The 25,585-nt window shown below is 45.3% G+C and overlaps 1 protein-coding gene across 22 annotated transcripts in view; it reads right to left on the bottom strand.

The window, feature by feature from the left end:
• Positions 1 to 25,585, bottom strand: part of KALRN (kalirin RhoGEF kinase) — a 647,217-nt gene that overhangs the window by 278,478 nt on the left and 343,154 nt on the right. For 18 of the 22 annotated variants that reach the window (XM_073894515.1, XM_073894519.1, XM_073894546.1 and 15 more), the window contains exons 12-15: positions 24,791 to 24,999; positions 21,341 to 21,515; positions 9,745 to 9,940; positions 1,306 to 1,472 (exon numbers count right to left, since the gene is read on the bottom strand). In XM_073894515.1, the coding sequence (XP_073750616.1) occupies positions 1,306 to 1,472; positions 9,745 to 9,940; positions 21,341 to 21,515; positions 24,791 to 24,999 (747 nt within the window). The remainder of the gene's footprint in view (positions 1 to 1,305; positions 1,473 to 9,744; positions 9,941 to 21,340; positions 21,516 to 24,790; positions 25,000 to 25,585) is intronic. The other 4 variants (XM_073894542.1, XM_073894545.1, XM_073894598.1 and 1 more) reach the window with 1 other exon arrangement.

Below are 25,585 nucleotides of genomic sequence, written 5' to 3'. Positions count from 1 at the left end.
CTCTGGATGAGCACTGCTCAGGAGAAGCAGAGCAGAGAAGACCATTTTGCCCATGATAATAAATAACAATATAATAACTAAGACCCAGGCATTAACAAGAAATACTCTGAATATAAGAGAATAGCAATGATTAAATAAAATATGGTGTTTTTGTCCCCTGTACTAAATTAATAGAGTTAAATAAGACAGTGTAATAGCCATGGCGCATAAGAAAAAATGCTTAACAGGAAGAAGTTTCTCTGCTTAGGTTATTTCGGGTGGGGCTCTGCCTTCAGGGAGCAGGGGTTGGGACTGCTTGAAAGAGTGTGGAGCAGAAGGAACTATCACAGAATTGCCTGGACGCCACCGCCCCCCCCTTGCAGGGAAGCCCTCCTAGACCAGTGGAGCACGGTGACATGCTCTTTCCTCCATGTGACCATTGTCTGGTGACCTCTCTAAGCTTCAGTGGCCTCATCTGCTGCAAATCGGGAATAAGATCTGCTTTAGAGAATGGTTGTGAGGATTGATGGAAAGATGGGTGTAAAAGGTACCCAGCACTCAATAAATTATTATATATTTGTATTTCTTCAACTCCACTTCATCTAAATAAAAAAAATCTCCATTCATTATGCTGATAATTAAAACTGAGTCTGTTCATAATATAAATATATAATATTTTTAAATGTGTCATTGGTTCCCGTGTTTTCCTAGAGGTTCCTAGAGGCCTGGCTATGTCCTTCAGTAAAATGGCTAGTATAACATCTCATACAGATAAGAAATCTTTTTTTTAATCGACTTTAATAGGGCAAAACAATTTTCTTATAAGCTGCACATGCATATTGAAAAGAACAAGGGCAACTGCTACCATTTACTGACTATCAGCTACATGTCAGGCACTGCACTAGGTCAGGTGCCCTACATTAACCAACAGGGCCCTAAAGCCAGACCATGTTTATTGATGAAAGATTTGCATTTCACATGAACTGTGTGTCACGATGGAGGATAGAAAGGAAGAGAACAGGCTCAGCGACTCCCAGGACAACTTGGGAAAGCTCTGGAATGCTCTCCTTAGACTGTTAGGAGAGAAAATGAATGCATTTGTAGTTTGTGCCTTGTACCATCAGATCTAGTTGTTAGATGCAACAGATAGCAATCTCCCTTTCAGAAACCCAACAACCACTCCTTCACTTACCTGTTTTCCAAGTTCTGGTGACACGGGTGGCTCTGTATACCTTCCCCCACACCAGGAGCAGGCCCCGGGGCCTGGGGGCGGGGGGGGCGGGGGGAGCCCAGAATGAGGATTTACGGTGGAGGGGCCGGGCTCACCTGTTTGACCTCGGCCTGCAGGTGCCGCAATTGGAGGCACTGCTCCAGCCGCTTATGGGTCTGCTCCGCGTTGAGCTCCAATTCATGTTGCTTCTCATGGAGAAACTCCAGTAGCTCTTGTACCTGAGCTGCCAGATCAATGTCTTTCTCACAGATTAACTCAATTCCTGATTAAAAAAAAAAATGTAAACAAGGAAAAAGGAGGTAGTACTACAAAGACTATACTTCTTTGAATATGCACAAGAAAGCAGGAATTCGGCAACAGTCAGGAGCAGCGCCCTCCAGGCCTTTACCCATCCCTCTCTGAAGCTTCTGTTTGGGGTGTCCAAACCATGCCTCCTCTTTTGGATTATCTGATCCTTTTCCTGGGGATTTCAACAGATGATCAGCTCCTTATTATCAGCTGGAGTTACAGAGAGAGGTTGTTCTCTGGGAGTCCATCCCCGGAGAAGAAGGCGCTCGGCAGTCCCTGCTGGGGGGTTTGCTAACACCTACAATACCCACAAGCAAGGCTCTGGATCATATTGGGAAACAAAACAAAACCCAAAATAACCTCTCTCAGGAACTTCTGCCAAAGGCACACTCTTTTAGCTGGTCAGATGCAATTTATACTTAGATGGCAAGTTTGTTCTGATGAGAGTCTCTGGGCAGGGGTGATTTTATTAGCCAGCTGCTTGGGCCCCCTAAAGAAAAGCAACTCTTAGAAATACATGTTACCTCTCATATATTGTTTCTCCAACACAGGCAAACGCACCCAATAAACACACTCCAGCAATAGCACAGGGGTACCGAGTGCTTCTCCATTTACAAAAACTATGTTAAAGTTGCACCCAGACAAGAAGAGTGTGCTCACCATCCTTCCGCTTTTTTAAAGCAAAGAATAAGCCCAGTCAGCCACTGACGAGAGTTCCCGATGTTTATGGATACATCACCCAGCATTAATAAACTGCCAACTGTCTGACCTGTGATGGGACCTTAAAAGTCAATACCCACAAGGCAGAAGCTGTGGCTCCATTCCTTGTCCACATCCCATTCCACCTGTGTTACTTTTTCTTTTTTTTTTTAAAGATTGACTTATTTATTTTAGAGAGAGAGAGAGAGAAAGAGCAGGGGGAGGGACAGAGGGAGAGGGAGGATCTCAAGCAGACTCCATGCTAAACATGGAGCCTGACACAGGGCTCAATCTCACGACCCTGAGATCACGACCTGAAATGAAACCAAGAGTCAGATGCTTAACCAACTGTGCCACCCAGGCACCCCTTCCTTACTTTTCCTATATATCTCTCCCAACACGCAAGTGTGGACACACACACATTTTCTCTCCAGCAAGCCGGTGCTCCTATTTATACATCATCACCAGCAGGACTAGAATAGCCTTCCTCAAACAGATCTGTGTTTCAGGAAGGGTCATTAAACCCTGACACAGAGTGAGGGGACTGCCTTAGTTATCAAAGGCCTTCTTGTCTGCTAGTGGCTTGAATTCGATTCCTTAGCTCTTGAAGTCTACATGAAGAGGGTGCTAGCTTTGGAGCAAGCCCCGAGTCAGAATCCTGGACATGGGCAAGTTATCTAAGCCGTCAGAAGCTTTGATTTCCTCATATGTGAAATATGATTTTACATACCTACCTACCTTGTGAGCTACCCGCTCAGGACCTCATTGGGAGGATTAAATGAGATAATGCATGCAGTGCCTCTGTCGTGTAACATAATACACACAGACCCATGGCTGTCCTGATTCCTGACTCTTAAGCTCTCAACTTCCTACCTTCTCGCGTTCATGCCCTCTTGGTTGCTATCCGCCTCCAACTTGATGCAAATTGTAACCTGTATTTTTTCTTGGTTCTGACTGATTCAACCTTGCTCAGACCCATAGCTTTATAAAAATCCTAGGTCTGTATTGCTTGCTTCCTTCGGATCCTTGACTCCACCTGGCTCTGCAGCTTCTCAGTTCAGTCCAGATCCTTTCCCTGGCCCTCCATCCTGTCGTCTATGACCCAATGCATCTGTGCTCCTGATGCTGACAAACAGGGACCCAACCATCAGAGGGGTTGGGACTAAAATTCCCAAAGCGTAATGTACTTCCATGGGGATCACACCCCAAGGAGCCTGCCAATCTCAATGTACAGTCACCTAAAAATAAGTCCCCTCTGGGAGACTTCCCCAACATTCTGACTCACATCATCCGAAACTCATCACCGCCACCATGAACACACCTGCCGGATACAGTGGGGGAGTGTAAGGAGAGTGTACGCATGCAAAGGGAAATTCATTTCTAGAGGCAAAAATAGTGTTTTATATAAGGACAATATGGAAGAGTGGAAAAAACTTCTGGTGTTACATGGTAATAATTTCAGTATCTTTTCATGTTTATTTTTTTCTACCAGTTTCATAATTCCAAATCCCATCTCCTGAAATATCTGTGGGAGACAGAGAAGAACGGCTTGTTCTTTTGGCAGTCAGTTCCCTCCAGTTCCTATTTTCCATTACCAAGGGGACAAGGTAGAGCAACTCCTTGACTGAAATAAAAAATAAGAAGAAATACAAAAATTTCTATCTCTGCAGCACTCGGCACAGTGAGATGACCCTTGACTCCCACATTTACTTTCTGGAAATGTAATTTAAGATCCATCTGCGGGAGCAGAAGCTCTTCCCTGCTTCCAGCCACAATGCAGGTTTTCTCTAGCTCCTTTCCATTCCACATGCATCTCTGGTGTTTAGTATGCTGGGCTTGGGAAAGTGTCTTTCTCTGGGAAGCCCGTGGCTCACCTCAGCCACCTCGAATGTAAATGGGCCCTCTAAGCTGGTAACTCATCAAAGGGGCTGGCACCTGCCGAGGACACCATCCCCAACCGGCTCCCAGCCTGCCCTGAGACTCCAGCCCTTCGCTTGCATCTACATCTCTCAGTACTGCTTTATGGGAGATGAACACAGGAAATAAAATGGGGGAAGACAACGCCTACTCCACTCAACCGCACATTGTGCTGTGGATGGAGTGAATGGGAGGAACGCAAAATGGCACCTAGGAGGAGAGAAACTCACTCCTCCCTCCCACTGCCCCCACACACATCGACACGAGTCCCAGTCAAACCCCATCAACCATAAATACCCATCAGTCAACAGCAAATAGTTTGCTTGTGTTCGCATTACTGTTCTCAGTCTGTTTTCCTAGGGGCTCTCAGAAATGCAGCAAGACATGTGTGTTCTTTCCATCAAGTAGGGAGAGAGTTTGTCAGTCTCTTTAGGGCAAGCTGTATTGATGTGCTCCACAAGGTTCTGTACCCATCCTTCCCTCAGAACATTCCTGTTGGGGGTGGTTCCTTATTAACTTGTCCCTGTTCTCGCAGGAATGCAGGCTCCCTGGTGCCAGGGCCACATGTCTTATGTATCTCTGCATCCTCAGCACCAGTACAGGGCTTGACTCATAACACCCAATAAATAAGCTCTTCCGTGAACACATGGCCTCGGCAGGGAAGGGCTCAGGTCACGTGCTATGGCAAAAAGCACCTGCAAGCTCTGAGAAAGGACAAACTTAGGTTTGAATTCATGCTCTGCCCCCTATGAACAGTGAATCTCTGGGCTCCACATCTTCTCTGAGCTTGGGTAAAAACAATCCCAACAATGACTTCTGGGGTGTCACAGGACTTAGTGAGATTAGGTACATACAGTGCCTGGCATTTAGTGGCTCAAAATATGCATGTTCCTACTTTTTTTACAACATATTCATTATGGATTATTAAGGGAACTGTTGAATGGCTTGTAAAAATGTAAATATAAAATCTTACTGTGAGGTATTTACGAACTTGCTCAGTGTACATCATTAGAAACTGTGATGGTCTGGATGGTCTTAGACCAGGGCTCTTAATCTTGGCTCACATTAGATCTGGAGAACTTTAAAAATCACTGATGGTTGTTGGCCACACCCAAAGCAGTAACAGGAGACTGTCTGTGGGGGTACCCAGGCATCAGGAAGTTTTAAAGCTCCCATGGTGATTCAACATGCAACCAAGATGGGAAACCACTGGATAAGATGGTACCATGGCCAGCAACCCGGGGACAGAGATATTCGTTATGCTATACTCGGTCAGCAGAATGGTTGGCACTGTGTTTGTTTAGGGCCTGAAGACACAGCTAATAATGTCACTGTACTTTTCCTTTGCTGCCAGGTTGAGGGTACCACTTTAGTTCCCTCAAGGAGAGAGGTGGCTGGGGTCTAGAGTAAGATATAGGTATTCCTGGCTATGCTACCCGGAGGCGTTCTCTGTGCATTAACATCAGCCTGCCTCAGTGAGAGACTAGCCCTCCCCTCCTCACTCCTCCTTCTGTGCCCCTCCCTCAATGTAACACCCCATTCAGAAATGACAAAGTCCTTTAATAGGATTTTTAGATCAGCATTCTCAACCCTGGCCATACAGTAGACTCACCTGGGAAGTTAAAAAAAAAAAAAATCTGGGCCCACTCCAGACCAATTAAGCAAGACTCCCTGAGGGTTGGGGCCCAGACCTTGGTACTTGTAAGTTCTGCAGGTGGTTCTAAATCTGCAGCCAGGCCGAGAGCTATTGTTTTACATCTACATTCTCTTCTCCTCCACTCAACCCCCATCTGATCCATTTTCCCATGAACCCCAGAGTAGCTTCCATTTTGGAAAAACACAGGTCTTTTCTCTCCTTTTATGACGCAAGTGAAATTATTTGTGGCCCCTAATTTTTCCTACATCTGTCCCACCCACATTGATGTTCACTCCATTAACTAATCAAATCCTCTTATTGATAATGTGCTCTGTGCAAGACATCAGCACTCTGCCAGATGCCGGGAATGGAAAGAGAAGGAAGAAAGAGTCCTGCCCTCACACTGCTGGAGAAGCTACAGGAACACATGGCTGCAAGAGAATGCAATACCTGCTAGAATACAAGCATAACATGTCATAGTTACCAAACTTCTTCGAGGCCTTACCATGCTTGCACATTATTGCACTGCATCCTCACGATGACCCTGCGTGCAGGGTATTCTTATGACTGCTGTTTTCCGGAGGAGAGTGAGGCTTGGAGAGATTGGGTATCATGGTGGGCCACAGCTGGGTAGGGAGGGTGTGGCCGTGTGCCAACCCAGGCACTCTTCCCTCCCATCCGTGCTCTGAGCTCTACGCTCAAGGAGAAGAAGGATCCCCACCACATTTAATTTATTTTTTATTTATTTTCAAATGCTAGGGCTGGGTTCTTTCCAAGCACAGTAAATTTTAAGTATCATTGCCACAGATCCCAAAGATTTTTCACTTAAAAGCCTTGCATAAACAAAGAGCTTGATGCTTTGATTAGACCAAGTAAGCAACATGTCCACAAGACAAGCAGCTCTTCTTACTCCTAAGGCCACATGGAATAGTCACGCGGTCAGATTTCCGTGGAAAGACCTGCAGCATAGCCACTGGGGGTGGTTAGGCTGACTCATCACAGCAAGTATGAACTGGAGGGGACTACAGGAATCCAGGCCCACCTCCCACACTAGACAGAAGAAGAAAGGTCTAGAGAAAGAACAGGAACTTTCCAAAGGCAGACTGCTAGCTGATGGTGGAACTGGACCTTGACTTCAGCCGGCGTGCTTTCTCCAACTTGACTCTTTCCAGCAAAACCTGGCACCTCCCAACTTGAGGCCCAAATAGAAAATGCTATAGCGAGAGAGAACGATGAGCAAAGGGAGAAAGTGTTCCTGTTTCGCCTTCTATTCCTAAGGCTAATGCTGATTTAAGCAAAGGCTTTGCTTTTGGTTAGAGCCACTGGCAACACCAGAGGGACTTAGTGGAACCTGGGTCACCATGACAAACTGCACACCTGAAATTAAGTGTATGGAAATTCCCTACTTCCATTTAGTCCTACAAAATCAAAGCATAAGCCCTTCATTAAGTTAGCATGGAGGGCTAAACACCAACCAAAAGCTTAATTTTGTTAATTGTGTTTTTTCTAAGACAACAGTTTATTTTACCTTGAGTTCAAATATAGCTGATTAGACGCAAATCATCAATGATGAAGACATTGGCTGCCTCAGTCCGGGGTCTCTGAAGTCCTGCATTCCTCAACCACTTTGAGGCAAGACCCCCCATCCCGGGTCCACCCTCAACCTCCACCCCAACCCCCCAGCTCCAGCGCAACCCTGCTCTCCCTTCCTCCGAGCCAGAGATGAGGTAGATGCATCCTCTGCAAGACTCGGCATTCAGCAGCAGACAGGAAGTGAGCTTCCCTGAAATCCCTGGATTCATTCCCTTGGAAGCCTCTGAAGCCTCCTGGACCATGCCAGAATGAACAGCTAGCTGTGGTAGGAGCAGGGGAACAGCCAGTCCCAGCAGAGAGGGCTGAAGAGGCCAATCAAGCCTCTTTTCACAAAGCTCATTTCTAGTTCAGGATACTGTGGGTGTGGGCAGCCCATCTGCCCTGGTTGTTTTCACCCACTCAGCCCTCCAGGATCAGGAGGCTGCCAAGCACAGCTAACCCGCAGTCACAGGCCGTCTACAGGGGCTGCCAACTCCTGGTCGGCTTTCTGTTACCATGGATACCTGGCTCTTGGGACAGAGAGGGACTTGCCCAGGTCACGCCAGCACCCCGGTACAAAGTACCGCGGTTTCCAGGCAGACCAGCTTCCTTCCTGCCAGATGCATCAATACTGAGGGACGAAGGGTGACAGCCCTGCAAGGCCTCTCGGTCCCAGCCTCTCTCGTAGGTGCTACGCATCCTCTCATGGTATTGTGAGCATCATGAGGGGAAGCTCTAACATGAAACCCTGAGTCCAGGTAAGGTTCTCAACTGCAGAGAAAGGTACATTTCCCCCCCTCCTTCCCTAATAACACCTTGAAGATGTACAAGCCATTGCCAAGCCTGTATCTCAACAGGCACATGATTTCCCTGGAGATTTTGTTAACATACAGATTCAGATTTGTAAGTCTGGCATAAGGGCTGGGAGTCTATATTTCTAATCAGCTCTTAAGTGAGGCTGGTGCTGCTGGTCCAGGGCCCACACTTTGAGTAGGTCCTAGATTCATGGTGCATCAGCACCCCCTGGAGGGCTTGGTGAGACACACATTGTTGGGCTCCACCCCAAGAGATTCTGAGGTGGCAGGTTCAATGGGCCCTTAAACCTGCCTGTGCTTCTCAGCCCTGGCTGCACAGTGGATCACCTGAGAAGGTTTTTTTGCTGATGCCCAAGTCCCACTCAGAGGTAGTTAAATCAGGACCTCCAGGCTTAGGGCCTGGCACTGCCATTTTTTAAAAGAGCCCCCCACCCCCACCCCCCAAGAGACGGCAGTGTGAATGGCCCTTCCTGGGGCGACGTGGTGCATGGTCTGCACTGTGTAAACAAGCCTGGGCAGCTGCAGCTGTTCACAACACAAACGAAAATTCATGAGCGAACAGAATTTACCAGACTGTCTTTCCTCTGGTTAGAAGTGAAGTCTCTTTGAATGCTGTTATTTATTTTTTCAGGTCCTTAAAACAAACACAGTTCCCTACAGTCAAGTTTGAGGGCTAACGTCTGCCTGACAATCTCATGATTCTAAACATCCTTCATGGTCAACAGGGACATGGACCCACTGTGTCTTAAAGAGTTGATGGCCTGAACCCCCGTCTGCCTCTTCCTGGAGGGTGATGAACCGGAGCTAAGGAGGACCTGCGGGGAGGGGAGGCCAACGGTGGGGCTGGGTGCAGAGACTGTGTTCCAGCACTCTACTGGCATGTACCTCTGTGAGGGACTTCTTGTCCACTGGACTAGTTGGACCCTGGGAATGCCGTGGCTCCCTCTGGTTCCAACACCAAAGGCCGTTTGGGAGGGCGGTGGGTGTCCCAGGAAGGGTTCATGCATTTGCTGGATAGACACCAAATAAAGCTCGAACACAAAAATAAGTGAAATCTGGGTAACTCAGCCATGGCTTCTTGAGAGGTTATAAAATTATATGACCTTGCCATAAATTTTTATCAGCACTTCTAACACTCACACACAGACCAGTGATTAAAAAAAACAAACAACTGGGCTCTCTGAGAGACCTGAGCCCCGAGACCGGGAGAGGGGGCCTGGGGGGTGAACAGCAAACATCTACACGTTAGAATACAATTCACATGGCTGGCTGCCTGCTTTTGGAGCCTACCTGGTTTGTTTCTGCAGGCCACCGTTTTTTTCTGAATCTGTGCAAATTTCCATTTTTTGTTTTCCCCATTCTCTGCATAGCACCAGGAGCCAGGAGACCCTGGCCCTATCCTCCTCTTTACCAGAGCCTAACTGGGCAATCTCGGACAAGTTATTTCATTCATGCATCAGTTTTCTTTAAAATGGCAAAAACCTCTGTTCCTGTATCTGTGGGAGTGAAGTGGATGAGCAGAGTGGATGTGCTGGCTGGAGTCAGGCTGGCCTGCTTGTTTTCATCATCTGCCTGCCAGAAGGAGGAGGATGGGAGAGCTCACCCACCTGAGGCCTGGACCTCCATGATGTACTGGTGCAGATCCTGCCCCTGCTGTATGACCTCGAACGTCATGTTGTTCATGGCTAGCTTCCTCTCCGTGTGGCGCTGTAGCCGCTGCTCAGCCAGTGTCAGATCCTCCGTGTTGAAGTCATTCATCTGCCGGAGCAAGTCCTCATTCCAGGCGTCCAGCTCTGCCGTCACCTGTAAGGGAACGACCGTCGGTACCGGCTCGCAGGTCCACGAGAGAGTGCGAGAATGAAGCCTTACTAACTAACGCCATCCTTGGATCCGTCTCCGCTTTGCAGTGGTTGGACTCCTAACTACAGTTAAGCCCCAGTGCACATCGGTCACAGCATTCTCCAGCTGCTTCTATGTCTACAGCAGCAACAAATGCTGTGCAAGTTACAGTTCATGAAGTTTTCGCATATTCCATCCTGTTCCACACCCCCCCCTCTCAATGATCTAGAGAGGCAGGTAGGGTGGAGATTGCCAGGGGTCTGAAGGCAGGAGTCTATGGAGTGGATAGTGTTGAGAGTCCTGGTGAGGAGAAGCAGAGCCAAGTTGAGCTGCTTTAGTTGGGAGAGTGAGCCTCAGAGATCTGGTATCTTGGGAATCTGAATCTACCACAGGTGAAATATGTCTAGAATTCTGAATCTGGTGTTTCTGTATTCTTTCCTCTCCCCTTCCCTACCCTCCTCCACCCTCACCACCTTGACATCATTAGGCTGAGGGCCCTTGTCTGTTATGAAACCCAAAGAATGAGACTTTCAAGGGGCTACTCAGCAGATTAGCCTGACTCCTAAGGCTGTCTTCCTGGGGTCTACTCTCTTTTCTCTCTGTTTGACTTGTTCTTCCCATTACCCCCAAGAAGCAATGCCCAGATCCTTGAAATAGTCTGATTTGTGTGTTTCTGATATTTGCTGGAGTTTATTTTCTGTTTCATCAAAAAATGTTCTTTCATTGCCTTCTTCCTCTCTACCTTCTTTCTGGGTACAAGGCTAGCACACAGCAAGGGCACTTTTTTTTTTTTTTTTTTTAAGAAAAAGCTTTGTTTTCAAACCCGAAGCTTACCTACTATTCATGAACAAACCTAACTTTCCAGCCTCATCTCATGTTCTATTTCAGAAACCAGTCAGCCAGTTACTTGCTGACCCTGAGAGTTGGCTCCTGCCCTCTCTAGCCTCCTTCCCTGGTCGGATAGCCCTGAAACACCCTTTTTTTTTTTTTTTTTTTCTACCAGTCTGCTCAAATCCTCACCACCCGTCAAAGTACACCCTCTGATGTGAAGAGCTTCATGACCACCCCCAGGCCCAGAAGTTTTTCTCTGGCTTATCTCCTACTATCAGACGTGGACTTGTTTGCTCATACAGAGACCGTGAAAAGAAAATTCTGCACTGGGGAATTAATTTGGCTATTTAACTCCATTTGGAAAAGAAACCTGAAAGAATGTGTTCAGGGCAAAAAGTAGGGCCTGAACCAAATGAATGAAAGATAGAACACAAGTTGCCCACAGGGCATTCAGCTTTCAACCACCCTATTTTCCTTTCTCCTTCCACTCAATTAGGTCCATCTCAGCTCCGGCCCACTCAGTTCCCCTCTTGGCTCCAGCGGCTCCTATCTCCCTCGCTCTCCTGAATTAATTGGAGTGTTAGGATACAATGACCTCTTTGAGAGATACATTGGCAATATTTCTATTCTAACAATTGCCTACTCTAGAGCCATAGCCATAAAGGAAATCAGAGAAGGAGCGAAACAGAAAGAAAGGGTAAGAGGCAGTGCGAAGTGGGAAGGCTCACTTGAAAATGAAGCCCAAGACTTTCCTGCCAGATGACATTCACTGAATCCAGCATTCTCCTGGCACAGACTGACCTGAGGGACTTGGCTTAGCAGCTGCCTTGGGCTCTATTCTCAGGGCGCCCTTTCCACTGGCTCCTCCTGCTTTCTCAGTCCCCCCCTCCCCTCCCAATGTTTTATTCTGTACTTGCCTGAATGAAAACTCACCTGTCACTTTTCTTCCCTTTTCCTATGGTCTATTCTCAACTATTTAGTTCTTTATTATCACCTGCGAAGTTGGAAATCTCACTGCGCAGTCCTTTTCTCCAAATCATTTGAAGATGCTGGTAATCATGATGAAGATGACGATCATGGGTTGAAGAAGGTATTTACCTTGTACGGGCATACTTTGTTTTATTGCACTTTGCTTTATTGTACTTCCCAGATGTTGTGTTTTTTATAGATTAAGAGTTTGTGGCAACCCTGTGTTGAGCAAGTCTACTGGTGCCATTTTTCCCACAGCATTTGCTCATTCCATGTTTGTGTCACATTTTGGAAATTCTCACAGTATTACAGACTTTTTCATGATTATTATGTTTGTTGTGGTGATCTGTGGTCCGTGATCTCTGATCTTACTACTGTCATCGTTTTGGAGTACCACGAACCACACCCATGTAAGATGAAGAACTTAATATGTGTGTTCTGACTGCTCCACCAACCCACCATTGCCCTGTCTCTCTCCCTCTCCTTGGGCCTCCCTATTCCCTGAGGCACAACAACACTGAAATCAGGCCAGTTAATAACCCTGCAATGACCTCTAGTGTTCAAGTGCAAGAGTCTGTATGTCTCTCACTTTAAATCAAAAGCTAGAAATGATTAAGCTTAATGAGGAAGGGATGTCAAAAGCTGAGACAGGCCAAAAGCTAGGTCTCTTGCACCAAACAGTTGGCCAAGTTGTGAATGCAAAGGACGGGTTCTTGAAGGAAATTAAAAGTGCTACTCCAGTGAAAACTCAAATGATAAGAAAGCAAAACAGCCTTATTGCTGATTTGGAGAAAGTCTGAGTGGTCTGGATAGAAGATCAAACCAGCAACAACATTCCCTTAAGCCAAAGCCTAATCCAGAGCAAGGCCCTAACTCTTCAATTCTATGAAGCCCAACAGAAGTGAGGAAGCTGCAGAAGAAAAATTGGAAGCTAGCAGAGGTTGGTTCATGAAGTTTAAGGAAAGGAGCCATCTCTGTAACATGAAAGTGTAAGGGGAAGCAGCAGGTACTGATGTAGAAGTTGCAGCAAGTTATCCAGAAGACCTAGCTCACATAATTCATGAAGGTGGCCACACTAAACAACAGATTTTCAATATAGACAAAACAGCCTTCTATTGGAAGAAGATGGCATCTAAGATTTTCGCAGCCAAAGAGAAGTCAATGCCTGGCTTCAAATTCTCAAAGGACAGTCTGACATTCTTGTTAGGGGCTAATGCAGCTGGTGACTTCAAGTTGAAGCCAGTGCTCATTTACCATTCTGAAAATCCTATGGCCCTTAAGAATTATGCTAAACCTACTCTGCCTGTGCTCCATAAATGGAACAACAAAGCCTGGATAACAGCACATCTGTTTACAACACGGTTTACAAAATATTCTAAGCTTCCTCTTGAGACCTACTGCTCAGAAAAAAAATATTCCTTTCAAAGTATCACTGCTCACTGACAATGCACCCACTCACCTCAGAGCTCTGATGGAGACATATGATGAGATTAATGTTGTTTTCATGCCTACTAACACAACATCCATTGTGCAGCCCATGGATCAAGAAGTACTTTCAACTTTCAAGTCTTATTATTTAAGAAATACATTTTGTAGGGCTATAGCTGCCACAGATAGTGATTCCTCTGATGGATCTGGACAAAACACATTGAGAACTTTCTGGAAAGGGTTCACCATTCTAGGTGCCATTAATAACATTCATGATTCACGGGCAGAGGTCAAAATAACAGCATTAACAGGAGTTTGGATAAAAGTTGATTCCAACCCTCATGGATGACTTTGAGGGGTCCAAGACTTCCAGGGGAGGAAGTAGGTGCAGATGTGGGGGAAACAGCAAGAGAACTAGAATTAGAAGTAAAGCCTGAGATGTGACTGAATTGCTGCCATCTCATGATAAAACTTGAATGGATGAGGAGTTGCTTCCTTTGGATGAATAAAGAAAGTGGTTTCTAGAGATGGAAACTACTCCTGGGGAAGATGCTGTGAAGACTGTTGAAATGACAACAAAGGATTCAGAGTATGACATAAACTGACATGATAAAGCAGCGGCAGAGTTTGAGAGGACTGACTCCAACTTTGTAGGAAGTTCTACTGTGGGTAAAACGCTACCAAACAGCATCACATACTGCAGAGAAATCGTTTGCACACACACTGTGTACATTAAGGTCCAACCCTATTCCAACTAATAGTGGGAAGGAAGGATCCAAGGCATTTCACTGTGGTGAGATGCTCTGAAATACATGGGCTGTCAACTGCAAAATGAGCATCTTTCTGTTTTATGATGTCACTATTTTTATTAAGATGAGAAAAGTGAAAGCTAAATATTCTCCACTGACCTACAAGGGTTGGATGATAGGGAAAGACATATTGCAGCTAAAGAGACAGTCTTGTTGCATGGGAAGAGCTATTTTATCTATAATGGGTTTGTATACTGATGTAGGTTACCTCTGTGAAACTAAAATTCACCGAATTATCAGAGTCATTTATTCTTCTTGTCTAGTCTAGTATTTTCTTTTCTGTGAGTTCTTTTTGTTTATAAAATCAATTTATAAAATGTTGATAGTGAATTCTAATATTGGTTATTTTAAAGGTATATCGTAACATTTCTTTCTGCTTTAGAAATATATATACAACTTGTCTAAAGAGTTGAAATATTTATTTATGTAGCTATATAAAGATCTTTGGGGATATCACAAGAACTTTCGGGAAAAGCAGAAGGATTTGGCAATAAAGAAATCTACTCAATTGTTTCTAATTTTTGGCAAAATAATGTAAGAGCATATTGCAACATGCTATAATTGATGAGTTCCAATGTTCAGTTACCTAATTTCTATTCCAGTAGATAATCTGTATAATTGAATAATTTTTATGAACAATTTCATGTTCTTTTCTTCATTAACATCATGCTAAAACAGAGACCTTTGATATAATCATGACTGATCTTGAAGGGGTCTTGATTGGATCCTCAGTAGTTATTTTGCCCATATCTTTGCCTCTTAATGAGTTTGAGACCTGTGGGAATCTAATCTGTTTTCAAAAGATCTCCCCTTTGTTGAAGAACTCCTACAACATATATTGTCCATTCATTCTAGTACTTATCAATGCTTGAATGCCAGTGTTTTTCCTCCTGTGTAAGCTAAATACCTAGTCCTGGAGCTTACATCTGCTTCCTTCTCCTGAATCCCCAGCATCCTCACCAGAAATGAGAAGCATACAGCATTTGTACCTTGAGAATATAACCTGACTTTAGGCTCACAACCATTACAGAGTGATCTGAAAGTTTCAATCAGGCATCTTTGATAATTTACCCCAAACAGGTGAAATGAAAGCTGTGTGAATAATCATTTTTGTTTTGTTTTGTTTTGTTTTTTAAGAGGGAAGATGGTAGCAGAACACCCCCCCCCACACACACACAGTGATGCTGAAATCAATTTGGCAAAAGTCTGGAAGAGACTATCAAATTAATATTTTGTGTAGGCTTTGATTTACTTTATGGAATTTATTTTGCATTTCCTTCTCAAAGGAACTGGGGCATATTTAGAGAATGCTACAGTGATCCCTAGGAGCAATCCACCAACAGGGATCTCAGATAGATCTCATTTTCTTTCTTGTTATAGTTTCTATGTTGGTGGATTTGACGTATATTGCAAACGTTGAGCGCAGCATGGCTTTGCAGAGCCTGACACGGAATCTATAGAGGAAGAGGTTATAAAAGTGGACTAGATGAGGGGGTCCTTAGATGATCCCCAGCCAACACAATGACTGTGCAGGCTGATGGCCCTGCGTCACCAGAGGAAAACTTCCAGTGGAGCACCACAGGGCCCTGCCTGACCTGGCGAATATTTCAAATAGCTACAATGTTGAAGCGATAATAAATTTACCTTGATAGGCTGAAGAACTGGGCCAAGAAGAAAAACAGTACAATTTGAGAGGGAAAATATATAAAAGCTTCTATTTAAGTTTTTTTTTTAAAGTAAGTATATCAGAAGCACTTTGTAAAAACAACCAGGGGCTTTTAAGGCAGCACAAGCCTAGACAAGGCAGGTGATAATGCCACGGAAAAGGCTCCAGTCAGTGCCAGTGCCCTGATAGTGCCTTACCCAGGTGTGTGTAGGAAGGTATGGCTAACTCGCCTTCAGTAGAGGGCAACCAGGAGAGAGGTGTCTGGAGACCAGGTCATATCCAGAAAGACATGAATAAATCGGGGATAGTGCCACAGAGAAGGGCTGATGATGAAAAGAAATAGTCATCAAATTTTTAGGGTCAAGGGGACTGTGGAAATAACTATATAATCTCAACATTTTTCAGATAAAGGAAAAGAAGCCTATGATGACAATTTTCAAATATTTTTAAGACTGCCAAATAAAAGAGGGAACAGATTTTTTTTTTTTTTCTGTTTTTCCAGAGAGCAGAACTAGAACCAAAGAGCAGAAGGGTAGAAATTCTGGTTCAACACACTGATAAAATCCCGAGCTCCCTTGTCTACCCTATCCCCCCAAACCCCACTTCTAGACTTTGGAGATATCCCAGTAGAGGCTAGGTGGCATCCCCTGGGGATGCCAAATCCTGGCCACCAACTTTTACCTGTCTTCCAGGTATAATCTCATCAAGCAACTTTCCATGGGCAGCCTGACTAAACTAAATATTCCTGCCTCAATGTTCTCCTCCAACCGTGAGTCTCTCTCTGTCACAGAATTATCACATTGTATGATGATTCTGTTTCTCTGTTTCTCCTTAGCTACCTGGCTAATGGCAAAGACTGTTGGTATCCCCCACATAGTTTTTGATTGATATTAGGTGCTCACTAAATGTTGACTGAGTTGGATTTCTATCAGGCAAAAGGCTGACTGAGCAATCTCTTTCAAATATGAGACACTAAAGGCCTCTGCGTACAACCAGTTGAAGAGTTGAGACCACCAGTAAATTGTAATCAACTGTCTCTCCTCAAGGCAGAATTTTCCTCCTTGAAGGCTATTTTTCTCCCAGCCTCAGCCTAGCTACAACTTGTCCTAATGCAAACTCCATAAATCTATAGTTGGCTGTTCCATTCCTTACTCAGGTTAATCATACAGATTAATTTGCAGGTACACTGAACAAACTCTGATTGTGATTATAGAGTCGAAGATTTAAAAGAAAGACCATAACTGTGGCCCATGTTTCATAAAGTCCCTTATGTAAAGTATCTTTCTTGGTGTCATTTCTAGTACTCTATAATGGGAGTATGCCCGCCCCAAGGGATGCCCCAGATTATCCACTGAAAACACAAAAATTCTCACGGTATAAATATGCATCTGTATGTGCATATATATCATATGCACATATATTTGATTAAACCACTAAAAAAGATGCGATGTTTCCCTAGACTTTCACTAAGAGACTGACACGGGAATCTCCCTGCAAGGACTGGCAGCCCGTGGGGTGGGGGAGGGCTCCTCCAGCAGGGCGGGATCCTGCAGTGTAGAGGGGCTGACTGTGGCTCTTTTGTCCCTTTGCTTTCAGCGTAGTTCAAGTTACTGCTCTTTACATGCACCCAGTTAAATAGATTTATCTATTATCTACTTTTAACTAAGCTTCACAGAAAGACACATGGCTTATCAAGTTTCCTGCAAAGAAACTGCAGTTTGAGGGCAATAATAGGCATGAAAGCACAAGAGAACTTTGAACTCTCTGTTGGCCACCTTGTGGGGTAAAGAAACAATGATAATCTAATCAGATCTGTCAAGAAACCAGGCCAAAAAAATAATTAGAAATGATCAAGAAGGTGATCTGAAATATGGAACCACAACTTCTAACGAAAAAAGCTGAATTTCACCCTAAGGGTACCCTGAGTTCTGAGATTATTAGCCAGTGATTGAACATGTGTACCATTTATAAACTAATATATGCAAAGATAAGGAGTTGCAAGTTCAAAAATATTTTATTAAGAGAGTGCACGATCAAAAGAATTTGGAGACTGCTGGCCCGTTCTTGCTTCTAAAAACATTGCTTTTTTTTTTTTTAATTTCTTTCTGATCATTCTGGTCAGTTGTAGAAAACTTTGAAATGCCTAGAAGCTTTGAGAAAATATCACCCCTATTCTTACCACCACAATGTAAACATTATTCACATTTGGTGAAATGTCTCTGCTATCACAACCATTTCATATAAAATGTCTTTCGTAGGGGGAAGCTGAACCTACAGGAAACACTTTACAGAACATCATGTTCCACCATGGGTCACCCTGTCTGGTCTCCATGGAGGCTAAGAAGTTATGTCAGGAATGCAGCTGCAGTCCTGGCTTTTGAGCAGTTGCCTATGCATTTGGGGTAAGTTTCATTCTTGATGAGGGTGTCCTATGACCTCAGCCCAAGTTATCCTGTGGGCGTCATACACACCATTCTCACTGAGGAAAAGGAGTCTGGCACAGCAACTCCTGGACTATCTTAATTTTTAAATTAATTAGCCCATCTCAACCATCGGTGACATGGTTAAGGAGTCATGCTTAGATTCCCAGATGTCAGGGGTGCAGGCCTGCTCTGGTTTTCAGTAATCCCCAGGAATTTCAAGTATGTCCATCAAATGCCTTTCACGAGGGAAGGACCCCATAGCTGAAGGGTCTGCAGTGACAGGCCCTGTCCTGGCTAATGTCAGCTCTGACATGTCCCTCACTACACAAGCCGCCCTTGGTTTCACACTCTGACCCTTCCCTAAATGTTTGCTCGTCATCCCCCCACAGTGAAACACTAGCTGGTATTTGAAATAATCTCATCACCCTCAAAAATAGCTTCTGACAATCTGAGTTGAAGCAGAACTTTTTCATAGGGTTGGCAGGATTTCCATATCAATCTGAGATGAAATGCAGCCATTTCCCAAGCTTTGGGCCACACCCCAGATGGGGCACAAGACCCCTTCTAAAACTTGGATGTCACTGCCTAAACCAGAGGGTGCTGAACCAAATCACTATTTTCATCTCCCTCATTTTATTAGACCCCATACTATGTCCTCACTTTTGCTCTACTACATATCAACTATTCAAGTTTTTGTGCCGTATGGGGATTGCAGGGGGGAAGAGAATTTTTATACAATACAAAGGCTGAAGAATTCAAATCCTATAATTGAAATAACAAGCCCCTCTGGGGCAACATTTAAATAGGATCCAATTTTAAAGTATTGGATTTACAGTTTGCTTTTTTGTTTTAATGGATAATTTTGGCATATACTCGGGATTGTTTTTCAGGAGTGGGAACGGATTTTCCAGAATCACTTCAGGCAAACACACCCTATTGATGTCCCCTACCCCCTCCGGCTAATGTCAGGGGTGCAGTTCATGGCAAAGTGAAGCTATCTGACCCATTCTGCGACTAAACCAGCAACCTTGACCTCAAAACCATGCCATCTAACGAAACAAAACCTAAACATCCAAACCCTCAGATGGTTTCCTTCCTCTTAAGCAGTTTTTTATGTGGACCGGGAATGAGAGGGGAGTAAATAGAGACCACAAGAGCAGAATCACCACACCTGCTAACATAATTTCCCAACGGAGGCGTTTACCTTTGGCAGGCACAGCGGAGCTGGGGAGGGATGGTGGGAGTGCCTGGGGCTGGCGCCACTGCAGTCAAATGTAACTCTGTTTATTTCAGTGAGCCTCACTCCCAAGGACCAAAGATTAACAACTCACACCCCCTCCTTCCTTTCTTTGTTACCTTCATCACCCCAGCTTTATGAAGTTCACCACATTCTCTCTGCTGCCTGCCAAAATCTCTAATTTTCCACTAGTACTTTCATTGTTCTCTCAACATATACTTTTAAGTATACATTTATTTTTCTTAAAATTTATTTATTTTAAGTAATCTCTGCACCCACCGTGGGGCCTGAACTCACGACCCTGAGATCAAGAGTCATGCACACCTCCAACGGAGTCGGCCAGGCACCCCACAACTTATGTTTTAATACTACTTCCTACCTGAAATCCTTTTGAGCATAGATTCAAAAGAAATTAAGTAAAAAGTACATATAAATACACCTAAAGTTACAGAATAAGCTGGAAGGATAATCAAGATCTAGATTTAAAGACTTATCTTTTCCTTTGTTCTGGAAACTGTCCAGAATGCCCCTTTTTGAACAGGTAGTCTTTTTTTTTTTTTAAAGATTTTATTTATTTATTTGACAGAGAGAGACACAGCGAGAGAGGGAACACAAGCAGGGGGAGCGGGAGAGGGAGAAGCAGGCTTCCCACAGAGCAGGGAGCCCGATGCGGGGCTCGATCCCAGGACCCTGGGATCAGGGCCTGAGCCGAAGGCAGACGCTTAATGACAGAGCCACCCAGGCGCCCCTGGAACGGGTAGTCTTAAGCAAGAAATTGCAGTGGCTTCCAGGGGGGCAAAAGTAGAGGTGTGGTGGTTATAAGAAGAAAAAGACCGTAAGACAGGGATAGGAAGGATTGTTTTAGGACTGCTTTCCTTGTATATTTGTGATTCTCAATATAAACCCTGTTGCTCACAGAATTGAAGAAGAGTATCTTTTGCCAGGACAGTTCTCTGGTCCTGGCCGGGACTGGGATTGGGATATGGGTATTGCAACATTAAAAAAAAAAAAAAAAGGCATTTCCTTCCAAACCAGTTTCACGAAGTTTCCACAGATATTGTTGGGAAGCTCATTCCCAGACACCCAGAAGCCCCAACTGTGAGGAGCCGGTTGGAATGCAAAACAAAATTTTAAAAAATGATGGGTGGAGAGCGCTTTCCCTCAGACCACACCAGCAGGGAGCAAAGAGAAGATAGTGCCTCTTTAATTTAACCCTTTCCCTATCCCTGAAAAGGACAAAGTGCCTTGGGTGTTGGATACCCTTCACACCCCAGGAACCCTACTGGCCTGGCTTTAGTTACTGTTTCAAAGTAGAAAATAATAAAAGGTAGATATTAGGTGGAACAGACATTATTAATAGGCATCACAAAGGGATATAAATATATTAGAACATCCGATTCTGACTTTTCCAGAAGGAACTGAGGAGTCCATGAGTTGAACCAAGATGGCCTTAGCATAGACTTACTTTCTTGGTGAGCACAAAGCAAACTGAAGAAAAGGTCTTTCTCCCCGTGGCTCCTGACTTCCTGACTGCTCTGTGATTTCATCTAGCTCCTGACCTCTAGCATTCAGCTGAGGAGGCCTCCAAATTTTAACACCTACCTACTCCTGAAGCTAAAGGATCCAATCACCAACTCAAATGGCCAACGCCATGGTCTTTCAGGAACCAAAGTACCAAGAGTCCAAATAATCCCATCAAAAACCTTCTCAGTAAAGTAATTCCCACACAGGAAGTGAAACAGAGAGGCTCTGCTTGGCAGAGCAGGTGAGAAGGACAGAGGAACAGAACAAGGTAGAATGTGAATTGGGAATTTGCTGATTCTAAAAATGTATCCTTGATGCACCATCCCCTCGAATTCCCATAGGGTACTGCCCAATGCTCCCTTCCCAGCCCCTGTTGCAGTGCCCTTGACCAGGAAGCAGGCCAGTATGCAGTGGCCCCAGAACTCTCCATGACTCCCCTTCTTTTCCTTTCCCAGTGCCCGCCTTCCCCACCTCTACCTCAATGGTATACTGCTCGAAGATGCGCAGCTGCAGGAAGATGTCCAGCTTGATCTTCCGCTCGTGGAACAGTTCCTCCATCTGCACCTGGGCATCGTCCAGCTGCTGCAGGACTGACTCAATGTGGCTGATGGAGCTGCTGTGGGGTGTCTTGTTGTTGGACACAGCCGAGTCCCTGTGGCCGAGTAGGGGGGAAAAGGGAGAGGCCTTGCCATGTTAAAAGTGATATAGGGGCAGGGGGCCTTCCTCATCTGAGCAAGGTGGATGTGAATCGACTGGGTCATTCACGACATTTATCAAACTCCTCTTGTGACCCTGAGACTGTCTTTAGCAGGTGAACCAACGATACGTGTATCGTCTTTGAGGTTCACAGCACTGTAGCTCTGAGACTAGCTGCTCTCCTAGTCCTCAGAACTGTGAAACGGACCAGACAAAGGAATGTATGGAAAGGGCTCTCCAAAGCAGAATAGATTAGGGAGCTGGACTGGTTCCACACATACATGCAGCCGATGATGCACTGGTTTAATACACACACATACACACGCACGAGAGCAGACACATTGATCACAAGGCGTAAGAGTTGACAAATTAAAGGCATATGAAAAAAATCACCCTTCCTAGTTTTACCTCACAGGATTCTTGTTAAATAAAATGAGATCACGGCGACCAAAATTATTCATCCACTTGATAATGCCATGCCAAAGTTATGGGCTCGTGCTGTTACCCAGGCTCCAGGCTGTTGTGAGGAAAGCACGGGATGTAGAGGCCACAAGCCCAGAGTAAGTCCCCACTCTGACACACAGGGGCCTGTGGCCTTGGGAAATCACCTCCTGGAGCCCCAGCTGCCTCCTATCAAGTGGACTGAATAATCCGCCCCCCCGCCCCCGACTTCGTGGTTTGCTGTCAAGTAAGACCATGCACGTGAATGTGCTCTGTGACCAGAAACGTGCTGTGTGAATGGCCATTAATCCTGAAAGGACACAGGAGAAGTGCCAAGCACTGACTGGGGCCCAGGCCCAGCTGCAGAGAGTAGAGGGTAGGGCCTAAGAGGCTGGGGCAACAGCAAGGTGGCAAAGAAGATGAGTTCTGATTTGGGCGTTACAAGAAAAGGAGGAACCCAGCCAAGCAGGTGGGAGGCCTGCACTCTCTGGGCAGTAGAGTCTACGAAAGTGGCAGCGGGGAGGTGACATGTCATAGGCGGGAACCAAAAGGAAACATATTGAGCTGCTCAGAGAAGTAAGGGGTGGTGAGACCTCCGAAGAGATCATTATAATAGGACAATTACAGGTGTTCAGACGTTTAGATTCTATAGGGCCCTGAAGCTTACAATAAATGGGCACATTCATTATCTTGTGGCCTCTTGGTTTCTTATACAATGTACAAAGTAGGAGGACAAGAGCAAAATCATCAGCAGGCTTTCTGACCACCAGTCCCGTCAGCCTGCGTTTGTCTCAGAAGCAGCTGTGTCTGAGCCCACACTGTTTCTGAAGGGGGCATAAGGCCCATGGTCAGGAGGCCCTCCTTCTGTCATTCTGAGAGCTCCCTCTCCTCTGGCCTATTTGGGCACAAAACCCCACCACCGCACAGACACCCAATCAAGAACAGAATATAAGGCATGTACTTGATCCTCTGCATTATGCCATTTGTTGAGCACTTTGCTGTTGGAAGGATATGCTTGTTCTTTCTGACTGCTCCTCTCGGGCTGTTTTCCATCACACAGCTTCCAGAAAGAAGAGAATGATTTCTGACCATTTTGCACGGCACCTATGTCAGCATCACACTCACTAGGAATCACAGAGATGATGCCAAAACCACCTGAGGTGCTTCAGTGATGAGTGCCAGAAGAGTCAGGGAGATTGAGAGAAGATGTGTGCTCTGCTGGGCGGGAGGCTTCCTGCCCCTCTCCACTCTTTTCCTCTTTGACGAGTCTTGAAATCAGGGACAGGAGCCTGGGCTAGAGTCAGGCTAGTGGGGGCGTACGTGGTCACCAGTGGTTCTTGGTCACACAGCTAGCTAGGGTCCTCTCTGAAATCCATGGCATTTAAGTTGTAGAAACAGGCCTTTGCCATCACAGAGTAACCCTCAGCCCTTAGGCATCACGTAAGGTTGGCAGGTGAGAGCAAGGGTCATCACCATAGACCCAGCCCACACAGAACGAAACCCACCAAGTTTGTGAAGAGTATTTGGAGAGGAAACACAAAACCATCACAAAATTCTAGAGCTGACAGAGCTCCTAGAGTGACCTCCTTAATCACACAGACAAAGCAGCTGAGGGCCAGAGAGATTAAGAGAATGCCTGCTCTTTGGAATTTTTTTTCAGTAGGGCTTCCTAGATAGGCAGACAAAATTCATGTATTACATGTTAGTAAAGATGAACTGGGGGAAGAAGGAAAAGAGGCTGTCTTGTTAGTATGCAACAGGAGGACTCAAGACATCTCATGGGCATGCTTGGAATCGACATGATTAATTTCCAACAGAAAAACGTGCCAGGGCTATCTCAAGGTAAGTTCTCATTGTTTGTTTAATTGGACAACTGGTACGGGGGTGGTGAAAAACCCTCTCCAATTCAAGTAATTCCCTCAGGCCCCAGGGCTGGCCTGGGGCTTGCTGATGAGATTATTTCTGTCCGGAGCGGGCAGAGGTCCCAGCACTCGGTGATTTTAGGATAGAACAAGTCCCCGTGGGCAGACATCATTAGCACCATCAAGTCCTATTTATACAGCACCTGGGCACAGGTGTGGCGCTGAGGGCTTCCTCAAGGCCCCATGACATTTTATCTGAGGAGCCCGTGCCCTTGACAGGGACAGGAAGCTAGATATTGATGCCAACAGAAAGGAGGCAATGGTGTGGATGATTCTAAATGAATGTAAGGTTTTCGACAGGATTTTCCTTCTTAGTTATGTTTGTTTAGGTTGATACAGAGGGAGTTGTAGTTTCTGGGCAGCAAGGAATGGTGGTAAGGTCATATGTGGGTAATGGAGAGCAGAGTGGGATAATGACACACATTCTCTAGATCCCCAAGGGGCCAAAGCCACCCATTTTTGCCAACTGCGGCACTAGCATTCAGGGTTTAGCCCAAGGTCAGAAGCCAAAGAACACTATATTCCATACTGGCTATTTCTCCACATAACCAAAAATTCCATAATTCTTCATGAAGATGTTATTTATTTTCTGTTGAATGTTGTTAATTTTTGTGTCTATGTCACTTACTGATTGCTGAACAACATCATGAATCATACGTAATTCTTTGAAACACCAGAGCTTTCCCATTTACTATTTCATCCTAAACTCAAGTTGGGTATGGCCCAGGCATTTTCATATCTGACAGAGGGAGAGACTGAAGCTCACACAGGACCACAAAGCCGGCTGTGGCTGAACCAAGACCAGGACACGACTTATCTCACATCTAGTCGAGGGCATTTCCCACTGGAAAGCACTGCCCATGCTGACCTGGCCTCGCTGGGCTCCCCCAGGGAGGGAGGCGCTGACCTGAGCTGCTGGATAAGGTCTTCGCCTTCCTTGATGACGTTGAGCGTGGCATCCAGAGTGGCGGTCTGCTGCTGCTGGAACTGCTTGATCAGTTCCTGGACCGCATCCACTGAGTCCGCACAAACATCCTCCAGCATCTCCTTCTGAAGGTCTTCCATCCATGTCCACAACTGTGGGGGAGAGAGCAGAGACCCCACTCAGGGCAGACAGGAGAGGTCAGGGTGGGGGCCAGGACTTTCTGACAAGAAAGTCAGACAGGGGTCATCCAACCTACCCTCCACCAGTCAGTGACATGTTAGACTGTCCTCACCAGCACACCTATGTTTATATTCATTGCTCATCTCCGCTAAGTTCACTCCATTAATGTTTCCATTCCCTAAGGATGGGAACCACCTCTGGCTTAACTTCCCTGTGGTTCAGGGAAAGTTGCAATCATAGAGCAGGGGGGATCACTCATCTTGGAGAGGCTAGGAAGAACAGAGGACTGGTGAGGGACATATATTATTTCATCTTTCAGAAAGGAGGGCTTTGCACACTCCAGGCTGTTAGATGCTGATTCCTAGAAATGTATCATGATTTTGGAAATATGCAAAAAAGGAATGGGATGCTCAATGAGAACCAAATGACGATTAATTTTAAAAATATGTGTTATGCTAAATTATTTTGTTCTTTTCAGGGCTGCTAGGTTGGTTAGAAGGTTGAATGCTAAAAATGTAGCTTATCTTAATTTCAATGTAAGTATGAGCCATTTCCCCC

This window comes from Callorhinus ursinus, unplaced genomic scaffold (genome assembly GCF_003265705.2).
Source record: "Callorhinus ursinus isolate GAN/ISIS: 27379988/994484 unplaced genomic scaffold, GSC_fseal_2.0 scaffold1, whole genome shotgun sequence".
In the NCBI taxonomy this organism is placed as follows: Eukaryota; Metazoa; Chordata; class Mammalia; order Carnivora; family Otariidae; genus Callorhinus; species Callorhinus ursinus.
Note: the sequence above shows the minus strand (reverse complement) of the source record. Positions and strands in the feature narration are given on the sequence as shown.